General features: G+C 46.2%; 1 protein-coding gene across 1 annotated transcript in view; it reads right to left on the bottom strand.

Moving 5' to 3' along the window:
• The window catches only part of LOC143930934 (killer cell lectin-like receptor subfamily B member 1B allele B), a 38,053-nt gene that overhangs the window by 6,145 nt on the left and 13,007 nt on the right, over positions 1-18,901 (bottom strand). The window contains exon 2 of the mRNA XM_077455624.1: positions 8,322-8,473. Coding sequence (XP_077311750.1) covers positions 8,322-8,473 — 152 coding nt within the window. The remainder of the gene's footprint in view (positions 1-8,321; positions 8,474-18,901) is intronic.

Raw genomic sequence — 18,901 nt, 5'->3', positions numbered from 1 at the left:
TGGAGTCCTCTGAGTCACTAAAGACGACATGATCCACAGCCACCTCCTCCCAGCCACGTACAAGTCCACGGGTTTCTTAGGACTGTAAATGATTCCTAAAAGACTGATACTGATGCTGAGTGCCAGACTCCACCTCCATGCTGACACAATCCTCCTCCTCCTCCTCTTCCTGTGTGATTGGCGGGCCAGCAGGAACACTGGATAAAGGGGGCCTTGAGAGGTAAGGAAGTCCTCCTCTTCCTGCCTATGTTCTGCCTCAAGTGCCCTGTCCATTATTCCACACAGCGTGTGCTCCAAAAGGTGGATAAGAGGGACAGTGTCCCTGATGCATGCACTGTCACTGTTCACCATCCTCGTGGCCTCTTCAAATGGTGACAGGACAGTGCATGCATCCCTGATCATGGCCCACTGGCATGGGGAAAAAAACAAGCTCCCCTGACCATGTCCTGGTGCAGTAGTCACACAGGTACTCATTGATGGCCTTCTGTTGCATGTGCAGCTGCTGCAGCATGGCCAACATTGAGTTCCACCTGGTGGGCATGTCAAAGATTAGGCGGTTCTTGGACAAGTTAAATTCCTTTTGTAGGTCAGCCAGCCGAGCACTGGCATTATATGACTGGCAGAAATGCACACAGACTTTCCTGGCCTGCCTCAGGACATCCTGTAAGCCCGGATACCTGCCCAAGAACTGTTGCACCACTAAGTTAAGGACACGAGCCACACAGGGCACATGGGTCAGTTGTCCAGTTGTCCCTGTCGGAGGGCGAAGAGGAGGTTGGTGCCATTGTCGCAAACCACCATTCCTGGCTTAAGCTGGGTGGTGTCAACCACCTCTCAGCCTGCCCCTGCAGAGCTGACAAAATCTCTGCCCCAGTGTAGCTCCTGTCCCCCAAGCACACCAGCGCTAGCACGGCATGGCATCTTTTTGCCTGCGTACTTGCATAGCCCCTTGAATGCCTACGGAGCACCGCTGGTTCCAAGAACAAAGGACAGGAAGAGGCCATGGAGGAAGAAGAAGAGGCGGGGGTGGAGGAGAGGTGTGTGTCAGAATCACCAGTAGTAGCATTTTGAAAGCGTGGTGAAGGAACAACCTGCAACACTACTGCACCTTGTCCTGCATCCTTCCCAGCTGCCAGAAGAGTCACCCAATGCGCCGTGAAAGATAGGTTACATCCCGGTCCATGTCTGCTGGACTATGAGTCATTGGTAATATGCACCTTACCGCTGACCGCCCTGTCCAGCAAGGCATGGACATTGCCTTCCACATGTCGGTAGAGAGCCGAATCGCCTTCCGTGCGAAAAAGTGTCATTTGGGAACCTGCCACTGAGGAACCGCACATTCCACAAACTCACGGAAGGGGGCAGAGTCTACCAACTGAAAAGGCAGCAGTTGAAGTGCTAGCAATTTAGCCAAGCTAGCATTCAACCACTGGGCATGTGGATGGCTGGGAGTGAACTTCTTTCGACGGTGCAGCAGCTGGGGCAGAGAAATTTGCCTGGTACAATCGGATTTCGGTGTACCGATAGCAGATTACCCGCAAGTACTTGGCTGTGACACACCTAATTCTACACCTTCATTCCTCTCAGTTCAGGTTTTAGAGAGGCCTGAAGGCATAGTGGGGTTGGAGAGCTCAGCTGTTGAGGAGCAAGGAGAGGTCTGCTTTGTTCTTTTGATGTGGGTCTTTTAGGTGCGCTTGCCAATGAACTGCATGGCAGGTCGACATTTGTCTGGTCAAGCATGTGGTGCCCAAGCGGCTGATGTTTTGGCCACACGAGATACGCTTGAGACGTAGCGTAGAAACATACAGAGAATTTAGGAAAACATATGGTCTGAGCAGTGAGACTTATGCCGCGTACACACGGTCGGACTTTCCAACGGCAAATGTACGATCTAAGCTTGTTGTCAGAAATTCAGTTTCGATGCTCGGTCGAATATTATTATAAACGTGTGTGTTTTTCATTGCTTTGTCGATCTCTGTCGTTCATGTTGAATGAATGGTCTAAGTCTCACAGTGTCAGAGGTAAGGTTAGGCACATTCGACCACAGGTTCAATAGACACAGATTGTTATTGTCAGAGTCACGTCGAATCTCCTATTCTATATCGAACTGTTGTAAAAACGAAAATGAAAATAAAGCATTTATTTATGTCGGATCTTTCGTTTTTCGGATTCTGCACTTTGTTATCGTTTGTCAAAACGAAAACGAAAATACCTGAAATTCGGACGAAAATGCATTCGGACAAAAAGGAATGCACATGTCTAGTACACAATTCCGACGCACAAAGTGACATGCATGTTTAGAATAAACATGGTAGACCTAGCGTTCGTAATGGAGATAGCACATTCATCACGATGAAAATTTTGAAATCTTTTAGTGCAGCGCATTCTCTTGTTCTTTATAATGCTAGAAGAATTAAGTGTTTTGTTGCTCATATTTACACAGAGTTCTCACAAACTGATTTCTTTAGAATTTCTCGTGATCTCATGAATAATCTTTTTCTTTTGTCAGGTCTCCATAATCATTTTTTTTTTTTTATCAAGATATGCATTTTTTTTTCTAGTTCTCTTCATAACATTATTTCTTGTTTTGTGTGTCAAGTTACCTCAACACCATTATTATTTTGTATTTTTTTTTTTACCTCAAGGAGGTTGGTTGGTGTCCCTTGTTAATTTGACCTTTTATTTTTGAAATGTACCTGCCTACTCAAAAACAAACTGGCGTTTTTGAAGTAAAAAACATAGGCAAGTATTTGTGAAAAAGAAATAGCCATTTATTATGGGTCCTAACAAAATACAGAGGAAGGCAACGTTGGAAAAAAACTGATGAAATTTGCGAAGCCTTTGTACCCCAGGGCACACATCAATTATTTTACAGTCAAAATTGGTGGCCTGAGGAGTCCATATAATAGTGAGCACAATCAGGACTCCAAGAGATCCAGAACGGCAGCAGATGACATATATGTCCCCAGACTGTGGTCATACAACAGCCTGCATCTTTTGCCAGACCAGACTGAACCCAGGCCATCACTCTTGTCTTCCTTACACGCTTCCTTCCAGGCTGTGGCTCTGGTGTTGGAGGTGTGGCAGGAGGTGGAGGGGGAGGACCATAATGGAACATACAAACGTGGATTTGGCTTGTGAGTTCAACCCTCAACCCCTTATTTAGGGCTTGCAAGATCACTTCCTCACAGAAGAGGTGTTGGCCCTCCTCCATTTAGAGCATGTTGCAGGCTGTCATGTAGGCATAGTCCTCTTGAACACCGGGGGGTTTCTGAGGGCTGCAGTAGCCATCAGAAATAGGCCAATTGCTGCCTCCTTCAGGTTACTCCTCTTCCTGGCACTTTTTTGTGGAAGGCCGAGGGGAGGGACCTGTGATTCGGGCAGGCTACTGGGCCCGGCCACCTCCTGTCTGCCACTTACCCCTGCCACCTCCTGGCTGCCACTTACCCCCGCCACCTCCTGGCTGCCACTTACTCCCGCCACCTCCTGGCTCAGGCTGCCTGGCTTTCCACGGCCTCCTCCTGGCTTAGGCTTTCCTGTGTATGAAAAAGGGACATAGTTTTAGTTTTTGGTTCATCAATCACACACAATTTTTAGCTCATGACTGTTGGAAATTGAATGTTAATAAATAATAAAGACTATCATTCTGACCCCAGCATTTTTCATTTTTGTCCCAATCATTTGTGGCCACTACTGTCTATTGATATGTAAAACAATTAGTGAAATCAGAAATTAGTTTTAAAAACTAACATATATTTAACATCATTAATTGGACAAACATAAATATTTTGAAGAATGCTATACCTGACTTAAGCTGGGCTCCTCCACATGTTGCTGCCTGGAATGCCCAGGTTGGTCATTGGAAGCCTCAGCTGGAGTGGAAGGAAGCCTTGAAGGAAGATTGGAGAGTTCTGGCCTGGGTTCAGTCTGGCCTGGCAGAAAATGCAGTCTGTCATAGTACCACAGCCTGGGTACATAAATGTCATCTGCTGCTCCTGATCTCTGGGAATCCTGGACCTACATGCGCTCTCTATTTTAAGTGCTCCTCATGCCATGGGGATCACCAGTTTCACAAATTCCAGCAATTGATCCAGTGCTGCCTTCCTCTTTGGTTTATTGTTATAAAAGGGGTGGTTTATCTGTCACAGAAAGGACAGCACCCTGTACATATCAATGAATATGGGGATAAAGTCCTCATCTTTGAATAGATCCATTTTCTCTGCAAGACACAAAACAAGGCAAACCCTAATGCCAGACGAAACTCTCCTAATTGTGACCCGATATAGGCCTCAGGATAGGCCACTGATGCACCAACTTAAAATTGTACCTTCATTATAACAATTGTCTCTTCCGCTCACAGATCGTACATAAGATGCGCGTGTTTTATGCTTTATATACAGTGCGCATGCGTTAAACTCCGGCCGCCCCTGGCGTTCTTTCTAGTCTATTCCCTGCCCCTTGTCTTTCAGCACAGTGGGAGTGCACATGTCGCAGAGACAACAGGTGCAAAGACAAAAGGCCGGAGACCCGAACCTCTCGATCTAAATTGAAGGCCTCAATTATGTCCTTTTATAGAGATGGTGGATACGGTGGACATCTTTAAGAAGGCCGACTATGATGGGAACTATGGACCGTACCCAAACCCAAATGTGAGAAAGACCAAGATCATGCCTAAAGTTGGGAAGAGTCTGCATAGGAATTTTGGGATACGACGACCCAAGGATCAAATGAGGAAACGATGGTCAGACCTCAAACTGAGGGAGCGTGATCAGTACAGAAGAATCAAGAGAGTGCTGCAAAAAAGTAGGTATTTTGTCGTGTGTTCCTATTCTTCTTCTTAACGGTCGTGCTGCTCCATGTGCTTTTCTTTACTGTTGCACATTTTAAAATGGCAACTTTCATTTCATGGGCACAGTAATCGGTCATAGGAAACATAGTTTGTTTGCCAACTTATAAGATGTTTTAGGCAGATACAGGTTAACTATATTTGTTCATGCCTATTTGTGTTAAAATAAGTTTGTTGTCTAAATGGGTTTGTAACTAGAATGAAATGCAAACTTGATTCAGTGTAAGGAGAAGACACTCAGCAGCTGTTTACACATCTGGACGCAGGAGCACTAATGTGGGACACCAGAATCAAACTTTTTAGGGTGTCCCGCACAGGTTCTCCAGTGGACACTATAGTGGTGCCTACATGTGTGATACTTTAACAAAAAAGGTAAATATTCCAGCTTTAGAAAGGAAATAAAATGAAAAATAAAAATTTTAAAGTATTTTTAAAAGCCAAATTTTGAAGATGCACACAGTGGGCCAACATGTGCTATCTGCCATCACGGGATATCAATGTACGCGTTTTGTAGGTGCAACCGCTTTCTCCCAACTCAATTAGGTGAGAGGAAGGGGTTGCGCCCCCAAAACACGTCCATTGATCCCCCATGATTGGAGCTAGCACATGTTGACATTAGCCATGAGATCAGGAGGGAAATTCCCAGTTTGAATCCCAATTTGTGTGCATCTTCAAAATGTGGCTTTTACAGGGGTGACATCACCCCATCTGATAAAGGCAATATCAACACAGTTTGGACATACTCATGTCTGATATTGCCTTCACTTTGTCAAAGTTGAACTTTGTAAGTTCCTGAGGATATACAAAAGGATATTTACAATGTGAAAAAAAATATACACCAAAGATGTTGGTTTGTTCCAAAACCCTTTTCTAACGCACATGTGAATGTGCTTTGAGTAAAATGTTTTCTACTCAACAATGTGTGGCTTCTTCTTTCAATGATCAATAGCAATTTTTGTAGTAAGTTGGTGTTTACAGTGATAATGGGGGTTAGTTACTAAAGGCAAATCCACTTTGCACTTCAAGTGCAGTTTCATGTGCACGTTTAAGTGCACTTGGAGTGCAAAGTGGAATTTCCTTTAGTAAATAACTCCCACAGTGCTTTCTAACTTGCCATAATCATGCTATTTTCAGGACACCACAAAATTCATTCATGGTGCTGAAAATGATTAATATTTTTGTCAGTAATGCATTACATACATTAACAACAAATACAAGGTGTGTGTGTAGCAGACTCACAACATAATAATAGCTGAAGAAGAGATCTCATGTATCAAATAAATTACATTTGCACTATTGAAGAAAATGTCAAAAAAAAAAAGGCCCATTGGAGAACCTAGGAGACAGCTATAAATCAAAGGATTAACAAAGGAAATCAAAGGAAATCTTCTTTCAGTTTAAGTTCAAAAATTGTTGATAAAATGTTTCTTAAACAGTTACTGGCATATCCCGCAAAGTACTCAACATACTTCTGTCTTACTTCGTGGGCGCTTTGAGGGGGCAAGCCAGGACTGCCAGCTTCAAGCGCCGTCAGGGTTTTTTGTTGAAGTCCGGCCTCAGGCCTAACTGAGGCCACATAGTTAATTGAATTTCTAATTAAATAGTTCTGGAGAATGCAGCATGCAAGGATTATCTGGTTAGGTTTATATTCCACCATGTTGATTGGCATAAGGAATAGGTGGAACCGGCTGGCCATTGTCTCAAAAGTGTTCTCCACCACTCTTCTGGCTCTGGCCAGATGGTAGTTTTAAAACCTCTGGTCCGGGGTGAGGGTCAAAATGGCTTCAAAACGGCCAGCTGGTCAGAACAAACTAACAGAAAGCACTAAAAAAACATAGGCCGGAGCTGAAAATCAGATACGAGCAGACAAGAACGCACTGAAAATCAAATACGTAATAGAAATACAAACCCACAAGCACAAACTGAAGAGCAGTAATGATCGTAAAAGCAGGAGGCTGAAAAGTGCGAATCATCTGTCACCAAACTTCTACTAACACGAGATTAGCGGAAGGAACCCAAGGGGTGGCGCACTTGGTATTGAACTTCCTCTTTCTAGTGCCGTCGTACATGTTGTACGTCATCGCGTTCTTGATGTTTGGAAATTCCAACAACTTTGTGCGACCATGTGTATCCAAGATTTCCCATGGATTTTGTTGTCGTAATGTGCGATCTTGTGTACGCGGCATAACTTGACAGAACAGCAAAATCAATGTAACAAATGAGCTCTAGTTGGCCATGACAAGCAATAATAAAGGATAAACGTTTCTCAAAAAAAAAAAAAGTTGAAGACCATATACAGTGAGATAAAAATCAGAACAAAAGACAAGAAGGAAGATGAAGGAAGGGTGAGAGAGGTAAATTAATCTGTAGATCATTCCTTTGATCCTTATATGGATAAACAGAAGTATACAAAAAGAAACAATTTTTCTTTTTATCTTTCTGTTTCAGTGGCTAAGCAATGTTGTTTCTTCCTTACACTTCATCTGTCAACAGAGGAACTCCACTGACAGCTGAATGAGTCATCTGGGTACAGCGTCGCATGACCGCTCAATTGAATTGTCAGCTAAAGTAAAGCAGTGCCGTATTGCAAAAAATGGCCTGGTCATTAAGGGGGTAAATTCTTCCAGGGGCTGAAGTGGTTAAGGACGCAGTGGCCCCACTCCTTAGCAAATGATCATTTCCGGCTGAAAGAACCGAGCCTGAAAGTATTGGTTTTAGGTCCAGAAAGAGTGTAACACCACTCAGACTGTAGATAAAGAATTCCTCATGGGTGCTGGCCCCGGCTCCCCGCCGTTAATAGTAATTGAAGAAAATGGAAAATTGGTCGCACACCATGTAAGGAAGAACTTCTGTAGAACAGATACTTTATTGTCAAAGTGCCAAATAACATAAACAGGACATTACAGGAACATTGGTAGACCGGTTTCACGCCAGTAACTCGTGCTTGTTCACAACTGGTTTCAGGTATTGGAGTATTTGCACGAGTACAAATACTCGCGAAAATGCTTAGTTTCGGCACGGATACCGGTATCGGTGAGACCCTAAAATCTATACATGCGTGATCTCATCCAGGGCTGGACTGGGACAAAAATTTGGCCCTGGACTTCATTCAGACCAGCCCACTTTAATTTTGCAAACAAGCACAAAAACAGTATATAGAACTATGCGTAATTGTGCAAAAAAAACATAAGTAGCATAACATAAGGCGTCCTCACTAACCTCTTTTATTATTTCACTTATTCTCCTCTGTATTTTTCTCACCTTTCTCACATCACTGCGTGAAGTTGAGGGCAAGCCGTGCAGCCATTACTTTGTCACTGAAACCGGCCCACTGAGCCATCGGCCCACCAGGAAACTCCCTGTAGTCCCAATGGCCAGTACATGCCTGATCTCGTCTGTTCCGGTCACTGCTGTATAATAAGCACGCATTTGCTGGAATCATCTATCTCACATTTATTGCCATGTTATATCATACCTGCTGTTCCCGGTCCTCTATGACCAGTAGATCGGCTCCCATCTCTTCACACACTTCCCGACTCTCCTTCCATGTTCTGTATTCTCCATCAGATGAAAAGTAATAACAGTTCTCTCTGTGACACAACCAGCCATCAGGACAAACTGTGCACCCTATAAGAAAATGTTTTAATTGCTTTTAAAATCTGTATAAATCCATGTCCATAAAGCTTGTTCTTCAAATTTTGAAATTGTCCACATGTTGTCATGTTACAACCGAAAACATAAATATATTTCATTGGGATTTTATGTGATAGACCAACACAAAGTGGCACATAATTGTGAAGTGGAAGGAAAATTATAAATGGTTTTCAAAGTTTTTCACAAATAAATAGGTGAAAAGTTTGGCATGCATTTGTATTCAGCCCTGTTTTACTCCGATACCCCTAATTAAAACCTAGTGGAACCAATTACCTTCAGAAGTCACCTAATTAGTAAATAGAGTCCATCTGAGTGTAATTTAATCTCAATATAAATACTGCTGTTCTGTGAAGCCCTCACAGGTTTGTTAGAGGACCTTAGTCAACAAACAGAATCGTGAAGGCCAAGAAGCACACCAGACAGGTCAGGGATAAAGTTGTGGAGAAGTATAAAGCAGGGTTAGGTCATAAAAAATATTCCAACCTTTGAACATCTCACGAAGCACTGTTCAATCCATCACCTGAAAATGGAAAGAGTATGACACAACTGCAAACCTACCAAGACCACCTAAACTGACCGGCCGGCAAGGAGAGCATTATTCAGAGAAGAGGCCCATGGTAACTCTGGAGGAGTTGCAGAGATCCACAGCTCAGGTGGTAGAATCTGTCCACAGGACAACTATTAGTTGTGCTCTCCACAAATCTGGCCTTTATGGAAGAGTGGCAAGAAGAAAGCCACTGTTGAAAGAAAGCCATAAGAAGTCCAATTTACTGTTTGTGAGAAGCCACGTGGGGGATACAGCAAACATGTGGAAGAAGGTGCTCTGGTCAGATGAGACCAAAATTTTACTATTTGGCCTAAAAGAAAAACGCTATGTGTGGCGCAAAAATAACACTGCACTTTGCCCTGAACACACCACCCCCATTGTGAAACATGGTGGTGACAGCATCATGTTGTGGGGATGCATTTCTTCAGCAGGAACAGGGAAGCTGGTCAGAGTTGATTGGAAGATTGATGGAGCCAAATACAGGGCAATCTTACCAGAACGCATGTAATGCCGCGTACACACAACCAGTTTTTCCATCAGAATAAACTCTGGCGGTTTTTCCGATGGAGTTCCAACGGAGTTCCACTGAAACGGTCTTGCCTACACACGATCACATCAAAGTACAATCATCTCGAATGCGGTGATGTATGACGGGACTAGAAAAAGGTACATCAATAGCCAGTAGCCAATAACTGCCCATGCGTCGCTTTGGGTCTGTCGGAAAACAGCATACAGACAAGTTTTCCCGATAGGGATTGATTCCGTCAGAAAGATTTAAAACATGTTCTATTTCTAGGTCTGTCAGAATTTTCAAAAAAGAAAGTCCGATGAGGCCCACATACGATCGGAATATCCGATGAAAATATTCAGTCTGACTTTTTCTGCCGGAAAGTCTGACCATGTGTACACGGCATTAGAGTCTGCAAAAGACTTGAGACTGATGTGGAGGTTCACCAGAAAATGACCCTAAACATACAGCCAGAGCTACAATGGAATGGTTTTGATCCAAAGCATATTCATGTGTTAGAATGGCCTGGTCAAAGTCCACACATAAATCCAATTGAGAATCTGTGGCAAGACTTGAAAATTGCTGATCACAGACGCTCTCCATCCAATCTGACAGAGCTTGAGCTATTTTGCAAAGCAGAAGAATGGGCAGAAATGTCCCTCTCTAGATGTGCAAAGCTGGTAGAGACATCCCAAAAAAATACATGCAGCTGTAATTGCAGTGAAAGGGGGTTCTACAAAGTATTGGCCCGGGGGTGGCTGAATACAAATGTACCCCACACTTTTCACATATTTTATTTATAAAGAAAATTAAAAAACATTTATCATTTTCCCTCCACTTCATAATTATGTGCCACTTTTTGTTGCTCTATCACATAACATCCCAATAAAATCCATTTCTGTTTTTGGTTGTAACATGACAAAATGTGGAGAATTTTAAGGTGTATGAATACTTTTTCAAGGCACTGTATTTCTCTCATTGAAAATGTATTTTAACCAGTGATCCCCCATTGCATACTCCATTGGACTCCTTCCCTTCTTTCCCCTCTCCTCTTGGCTCTTCTCCTTTTCCCTCTATTTTCCAGCTTTTGCTCTAGCTCTTCTCCTTTTATGTATAATTAACCTTTATTACCCATCAGGCCGCCGGGCGTGGTTTTGGTGAGGATGGTTACAATGATCACATCTTCTCACTAGTATATCGTATACTTATTTACATAGACATCCACTCTCTGCCATTTGAACTGTCTTGTGTCCTCCACTAACAAGTTTGGGTTTCTAGGTTTTAGTCCACCATGCACTACAAGCTTTCTTCATCAAAGACTTAAGGACCTCAGTCAGTACATTATACTGCATTAGGGAATTAGGGAATTGCATTAGGGAATTACTGTATGTAACATTCTATTTTTGTGTCCTGTTGGGATTTCTCATTTATGCTATATTTGATATAACCATCTCATTGTATTGCAAATTTCTTTTGCTCAATCACAGTTCAACCACAGTCTGGGGTGGGGTGGTGACCATGCTGTATTGCCTAATTGCAGTAGAGAAATGTCAGGTCATTAAGCTGGCAGGACTTTGTATATCTCAGGACTAGTGATGGCCGAACGGTTCGCCCGGCGGTCGTTTCGCGGCGAATTTCCGACATTCGCGGTCCGCACGTTCGAACGCCTTTTTCCGTCGTTCGCCGCGGCGGACTTACGTGTTTAATGTATACAAGAACTTTAACCTTTGGTGACACGTTTATCATGTGATACAGGACAGCCAATTGAGACATGACAGCACATGGACACTTGTACATTCCCCCTAACCTATAAATACACCCGATCCGGTGGCCATTTTACATTCTTTCTTCTGTTAAGATAGGGACAGGTTCCTGTGTGGAGTAGGGAGAGATAAACCACTAGCTATTTGGTACACAAAAGTTCTTTTCAGGACTGGTATAGGTGTTAGGTGTTGATAGGTTTGCTGTGCTGCTGATTCTTGCAGCAGCCTGAGTGTCTTTTGTTAGTTTAGAGAAAGGGAAAGGACGGTGTATGCTACAGGGACAGCCAGATTAGTCTTTCATCATCATCATCATCATCATCATCATTAGCTGTTACTATCAAGGTCCACAAAAGAGCTGTTCCAGTAACCACTAATCGTTCTCTTTTTTTGCCAATTTGTATAGGGACAGGAAGGAAGCAGTGTTGTCAGGCAGTGAGGGTAATTTTAAAGACTTGCTGTTATTATTAGTTCCACAAAGGTTCTTTTCAGGACTGGTATCAGTGGTACAGTAATAGGCTTGTACATGTATAATATTCTTTCTTCCAAATATAGAAAGGATATTATACTTGACTGCTGCCCTTCTGCTGCAGTCTGCTAAACATTCACAACTCACTTGTTCCACAAAAGTTCTTATAAGGACTGGTAACTTGGTATAGGGTGCTACGGTACATAGGCTTGAGTGCGGTACAGTCTGCTGTTCTGTAAGGACCGCTATCGGTCCACAATAGATAGGGTTGACGTGCACCACTGCTGACCGCTGCCCTATACTGCAGCAGTCCTTCAGCGGTATAGGGACTGACGTACAGTCTGCTAATCACTAACACACAACCTGCTTGTTCCACAAAAGTTCTTATAAGGACTGGTAACTTGGTATAGGGTGCTACGGTACATAGGCTTGAGTGCGGTACAGTCTGCTGTTCTGTAAGGACCGCTATCGGTCCACAATAGATAGGGTTGACGTGCACCACTGCTGACCGCTGCCCTATACTGCAGCAGTCCTTCAGCGGTATAGGGACTGACGTACAGTCTGCTAAACACTAATACACAACCTGCTTGGTCCACAAAAGTTCTTATAAGGACTGGTAACTTGGTATAGGGTGCTACGGTACATAGGCTTGAGTGCGGTACAGTCTGCTGTTCTGTAAGGACCGCTATCGGTCCACAATAGATAGGGTTGACGTGCACCACTGCTGACCGCTGCCCTATACTGCAGCAGTCCTTCAGCGGTATAGGGACTGACGTACAGTCTGCTAAACACTAATACACAACCTGCTTGGTCCACAAAAGTTCTTATAAGGACTGGTAACTTGGTATAGGGTGCTACGGTACATAGGCTTGAGTGCGGTACAGTCTGCTGTTCTGTAAGGACCGCTATCGGTCCACAATAGATAGGGTTGACGTGCACCACTGCTGACCGCTCACCTATACTGCAGCAGTCCTTCAGCGGTATAGGGACTGACGTACAGTCTGCTAATCACTAACACACAACCTGCTTGTTCCACAAAAGTTCTTATAAGGACTGGTAACTTGGTATAGGGTGCTACGGTACATAGGCTTGAGTGCGGTACAGTCTGCTGTTCTGTAAGGACCGCTATCGGTCCACAATAGATAGGGTTGACGTGCACCACTGCTGACCGCTGCCCTATACTGCAGCAGTCCTTCAGCGGTATAGGGACTGACGTACAGTCTGCTAAACACTAACACACAACCTGCTTGGTCCACAAAAGTTCTTATAAGGACTGGTAACTTGGTATAGGGTGCTACGGTACATAGGCTTGAGTGCGGTACAGTCTGCTGTTCTGTAAGGACCGCTATCGGTCCACAATAGATAGGGTTGACGTGCACCACTGCTGACCGCTGCCCTATACTGCAGCAGTCCTTCAGCGGTATAGGGACTGACGTACAGTCTGCTAAACACTAATACACAACCTGCTTGGTCCACAAAAGTTCTTATAAGGACTGGTAACTTGGTATAGGGTGCTACGGTACATAGGCTTGAGTGCGGTACAGTCTGCTGTTCTGTAAGGACCGCTATCGGTCCACAATAGATAGGGTTGACGTGCACCACTGCTGACCGCTCACCTATACTGCAGCAGTCCTTCAGCGGTATAGGGACTGACGTACAGTCTGCTAATCACTAACACACAACCTGCTTGTTCCACAAAAGTTCTTATAAGGACTGGTAACTTGGTATAGGGTGCTACGGTACATAGGCTTGAGTGCGGTACAGTCTGCTGTTCTGTAAGGACCGCTATCGGTCCACAATAGATAGGGTTGACGTGCACCACTGCTGACCGCTGCCCTATACTGCAGCAGTCCTTCAGCGGTATAGGGACTGACGTACAGTCTGCTAAACACTAATACACAACCTGCTTGGTCCACAAAAGTTCTTATAAGGACTGGTAACTTGGTATAGGGTGCTACGGTACATAGGCTTGAGTGCGGTACAGTCTGCTGTTCTGTAAGGACCGCTATCGGTCCACAATAGATAGGGTTGACGTGCACCACTGCTGACCGCTGCCCTATACTGCAGCAGTCCTTCAGCGGTATAGGGACTGACGTACAGTCTGCTAAACACTAATACACAACCTGCTTGGTCCACAAAAGTTCTTATAAGGACTGGTAACTTGGTATAGGGTGCTACGGTACATAGGCTTGAGTGCGGTACAGTCTGCTGTTCTGTAAGGACCGCTATCGGTCCACAATAGATAGGGTTGACGTGCACCACTGCTGACCGCTGCCCTATACTGCAGCAGTCCTTCAGCGGTATAGGGACTGACGTACAGTCTGCTAAACACTAATACACAACCTGCTTGGTCCACAAAAGTTCTTATAAGGACTGGTAACTTGGTATAGGGTGCTACGGTACATAGGCTTGAGTGCGGTACAGTCTGCTGTTCTGTAAGGACCGCTATCGGTCCACAATAGATAGGGTTGACGTGCACCACTGCTGACCGCTCACCTATACTGCAGCAGTCCTTCAGCGGTATAGGGACTGACGTACAGTCTGCTAATCACTAACACACAACCTGCTTGTTCCACAAAAGTTCTTATAAGGACTGGTAACTTGGTATAGGGTGCTACGGTACATAGGCTTGAGTGCGGTACAGTCTGCTGTTCTGTAAGGACCGCTATCGGTCCACAATAGATAGGGTTGACGTGCACCACTGCTGACCGCTGCCCTATACTGCAGCAGTCCTTCAGCGGTATAGGGACTGACGTACAGTCTGCTAATCACTAACACACAACCTGCTTGTTCCACAAAAGTTCTTATAAGGACTGGTAACTTGGTATAGGGTGCTACGGTACATAGGCTTGAGTGCGGTACAGTCTGCTGTTCTGTAAGGACCGCTATCGGTCCACAATAGATAGGGTTGACGTGCACCACTGCTGACCGCTGCCCTATACTGCAGCAGTCCTTCAGCGGTATAGGGACTGACGTACAGTCTGCTAAACACTAATACACAACCTGCTTGGTCCACAAAAGTTCTTATAAGGACTGGTAACTTGGTATAGGGTGCTACGGTACATAGGCTTGAGTGCGGTACAGTCTGCTGTTCTGTAAGGACCGCTATCGGTCCACAATAGATAGGGTTGACGTGCACCACTGCTGACCGCTCACCTATACTGCAGCAGTCCTTCAGCGGTATAGGGACTGACGTACAGTCTGCTAATCACTAACACACAACCTGCTTGTTCCACAAAAGTTCTTATAAGGACTGGTAACTTGGTATAGGGTGCTACGGTACATAGGCTTGAGTGCGGTACAGTCTGCTGTTCTGTAAGGACCGCTATCGGTCCACAATAGATAGGGTTGACGTGCACCACTGCTGACCGCTCACCTATACTGCAGCAGTCCTTCAGCGGTATAGGGACTGACGTACAGTCTGCTAATCACTAACACACAACCTGCTTGTTCCACAAAAGTTCTTATAAGGACTGGTAACTTGGTATAGGGTGCTACGGTACATAGGCTTGAGTGCGGTACAGTCTGCTGTTCTGTAAGGACCGCTATCGGTCCACAATAGATAGGGTTGACGTGCACCACTGCTGACCGCTGCCCTATACTGCAGCAGTCCTTCAGCGGTATAGGGACTGACGTACAGTCTGCTAAACACTAATACACAACCTGCTTGGTCCACAAAAGTTCTTATAAGGACTGGTAACTTGGTATAGGGTGCTACGGTACATAGGCTTGAGTGCGGTACAGTCTGCTGTTCTGTAAGGACCGCTATCGGTCCACAATAGATAGGGTTGACGTGCACCACTGCTGACCGCTGCCCTATACTGCAGCAGTCCTTCAGCGGTATAGGGACTGACGTACAGTCTGCTAAACACTAATACACAACCTGCTTGGTCCACAAAAGTTCTTATAAGGACTGGTAACTTGGTATAGGGTGCTACGGTACATAGGCTTGAGTGCGGTACAGTCTGCTGTTCTGTAAGGACCGCTATAGGTCCACAATAGATAGGGTTGACGTGCACCACTGCTGACCGCTCACCTATACTGCAGCAGTCCTTCAGCGGTATAGGGACTAAGAGTTTTGTCACAGGGTCATTTAAAAAATGACATGCAGAGGAAGAGGCAGGCCCTTCCGCAGGGGTGGTAGGGGTAGGGCAGGAGCAACAGGCTTGAGCCAAAGTGGGAAGTTGCAGAAGGTGCGTTCAATTACTTTAAAGGATGCACCAGACTTGGTTGAGTGGCTCGCTCAGCCTTACTCTTCTGCACCCTCCTCATCCTCTCGATCTGCACCCTCTTCTTCACTCTCTGCTATGTGCACCCCCAAAGACACTACCACCAACAACACGACCACCACCACCACCACCACATACCTTCCGCTTGAGTCACTGGAATTATTTTCCGATCCATATCAAGAGGACATTTCTGATGCGCAGCCACTCTTGGTATTGGATCAGGAAGAGGAGGTAGCAACAAGCGCTACTCAGCAGTCTGACGCCAGTACCCAGATCAGCCCAAGGAGGAGGTTGGTCCCCGGTGTTGCTGCCTACTCTACTTATAGCGGTGGGGAAGGTGACGTTGATGATGACGTGTCTAGTGATGTCACGTGGGTGCCCACAAGAGAGGAAGAGGAGGGGAGTTCAGAGGGAGATATGGACCAGCAGATAGGGAGGAGAAGCAGCAATGACTTACATTGCACAGCAGGGACAAAGCAGACTGCAAATGTATCAGGAGCGAGTCATCGACCATGTACGGTCACATCTGGCGCTCCCAGGACACCGGCACATGGCTCCGCAGTGTGGGCTTTTTTTAACGTGTCCGCTGCTGACAATAGCGTTGCCATCTGCAATCTTTGCAGTCAACGCGTTAGTCGCGGTAAGCCCAATACTCACCTAGGGACGACCGCCTTAAGAAGGCACATGAGCAGCCATCACCGAGCCCAGTGGGAGCAACGGAACACACAAAGCCACACTGCAGGCTCTCACCGTCCAGCCTCGTCTTCTACTTCTCCTTCTCCTCTCTCCTCACAATTGTCCTCCACTCCACCTTCCATCACGCCAAGCTCACATTTTTCTGCAAAAAGGCAGGCTTCCGTGGGCCTAATGTTTGAGCGTAAAAAAATGATGACGCCGGATAACCCTCTTGCCCAACGGTTGGCGGCTGGCTTGTCAGAACTCATAGCCCGCCAACTACTGCCATATAAACTGGTGGACTCGGAGGCCTTTCGCAAATTTGTGGCCATTGGAACACCACAATGGAAGGTCCCAGGAAGGAAGTATTTCTCAGAGAAGGGCATCCCAGAGCTATATGGCCATGTTCAGCGGCAAGTGAATGTATCTCTGGCACACAGTGTCGGTGCCAAGATACATCTGACCACAGACACGTGGTCTAGCAAACACGGGCAGGGAAGGTATATCAGTTTTACTGCCCACTGGGTGAACCTTCTGACGGCCGTCAAGCATGTAACCCGTGGCACCCGTGTAGATTTGGTTTTACCGCCACGGATTGCATGCAGGCCTGACTCTTCTTCTCCTCCTCCTACTCCATCCTCCTCCCTCTCCTCCTCAGCTGCCTCCTCCTTTTCCGCTGCTAGCGTCTCTTCCACTGCACCGCCCAAGCTCCCCAGAACCTATTCCACATGCCAGGTGAGACGTTGCCATGCCGTGCTGCGTCTGTTGTGCCTGGAAGCAAAGAGCCACACTGGCCCGGCACTCCTTTCAGCTTTGCGTTCACAGGCAGATGAGTGGCTAACACCGCTCAATTTGACAGTTGGTAAAGTGGTGTGTGACAACGGTGCCAATCTGCTTAGCGCATTGAAACAGGGCAAAATCACGCACGTGCCGTGCATGGCACACGTCTTAAACTTGGTCGTGCAGCGATTCCTTGTCAAATACCCTGGGGTCCAGGACATCTTGCGGCAGGCAAGGAAAATCTCGGCCCATTTCAGAAGATCTTACACGGCCATGGCTCGCCTTGCTGACATTCAGCGGCGACACCATCTGCCGGTCAGACGTCTTATTTGCGATTGCCCGACGCGATGGAACTCAACCTTCTATATGCTTGATAGGCTGCTCCAGCAGAAACGTGCAGTTAACGTCTACCTGTATGAACTCTGCGAAAGAAACGGTTCTGGGGAGCTGGGTTTTTTTTCACCGCGCCAGTGGCTGCTCATGCGCGACACATGCAGACTTCTGCGGCCATTTGAGGAGATCACCAAACTGGTCAGTCGCAGCCATGGCGCCATCAGTGACATGGTACCTTATGCCTTCTTTCTGGAGCGTGCATTGCGTCGTGTCATTGATCAGGCTGTGGAGGAGCAGGAGCGGGAAGATGAGGAAGTCGCAATGCTGGATGAATTCCCAGGGGGGGCTACTCTATCTGAGACAAGTCAACAACAGGAGTCTGATGAGGAGTCAGAGGAGGATGGTGCCGGGGCGGATGAGCAGGAGCAAGAAGAGCATGCTTTAAACCTTTCTGGGATCCCTGTTGTGCGAGGATGGGGAGAGGAGAATGAAGAGGACGACATTATCCTGGATGATGAGCAGGAGCCAGGCCACCACACCGCTTCCACTTTAGTGCAAATGGGGGCCTTCATGCTCCAGTGTTTTAATAGGGACCCCCGTATAAAAAGCATGAGGGTCAAGGACCAGTACTGGGTGGCAACGTACTTAGACCCCCGGTACAAACACAAAATGGCGGAAATGTTACCGCCGTCGCAGAGGGCTGTCAGAATGCAGCACTTCCAGGCCTTGCTTCGAGAAATGCTGCATTCTGCTTTTGCGTGCGCTGGCAGAGGAGCAATTCCCACTCCCAGAGAAGGATTTGCGGGTACCAATCCAACAGCGCCTGCAAGAAGAGGCCGGTTTGAAGATGTGTTGGTGACTTCGGATATGAGGTCATTCTTTCAGCCGACCCATCGACAGGTGTCATCCGGATCCAGCATCAGGGAACGCCTAGACCGTCAGGTGTCCGACTACATTGGGTTAACGGCCGATGTGGACGCTCTGAGGAGTGATGAACCCCTAGACTACTGGGTGGGCAGGCTTGACCTCTGGCCAGAGCTTGCCCAATTTGCAATCGAACTGTTGGCTTGCCCCTCATCCAGTGTCCTGTCCGAAAGGAC

Source organism: Lithobates pipiens, unplaced genomic scaffold (genome assembly GCF_037356315.1).
Source record: "Lithobates pipiens isolate NorthernLeopardFrog02 unplaced genomic scaffold, aLitPip1_a1.2 Scaffold_25, whole genome shotgun sequence".
Taxonomy (NCBI): domain Eukaryota; kingdom Metazoa; phylum Chordata; class Amphibia; order Anura; family Ranidae; genus Lithobates; species Lithobates pipiens.
This window is presented reverse-complemented; position numbering and strand designations above follow the sequence as displayed.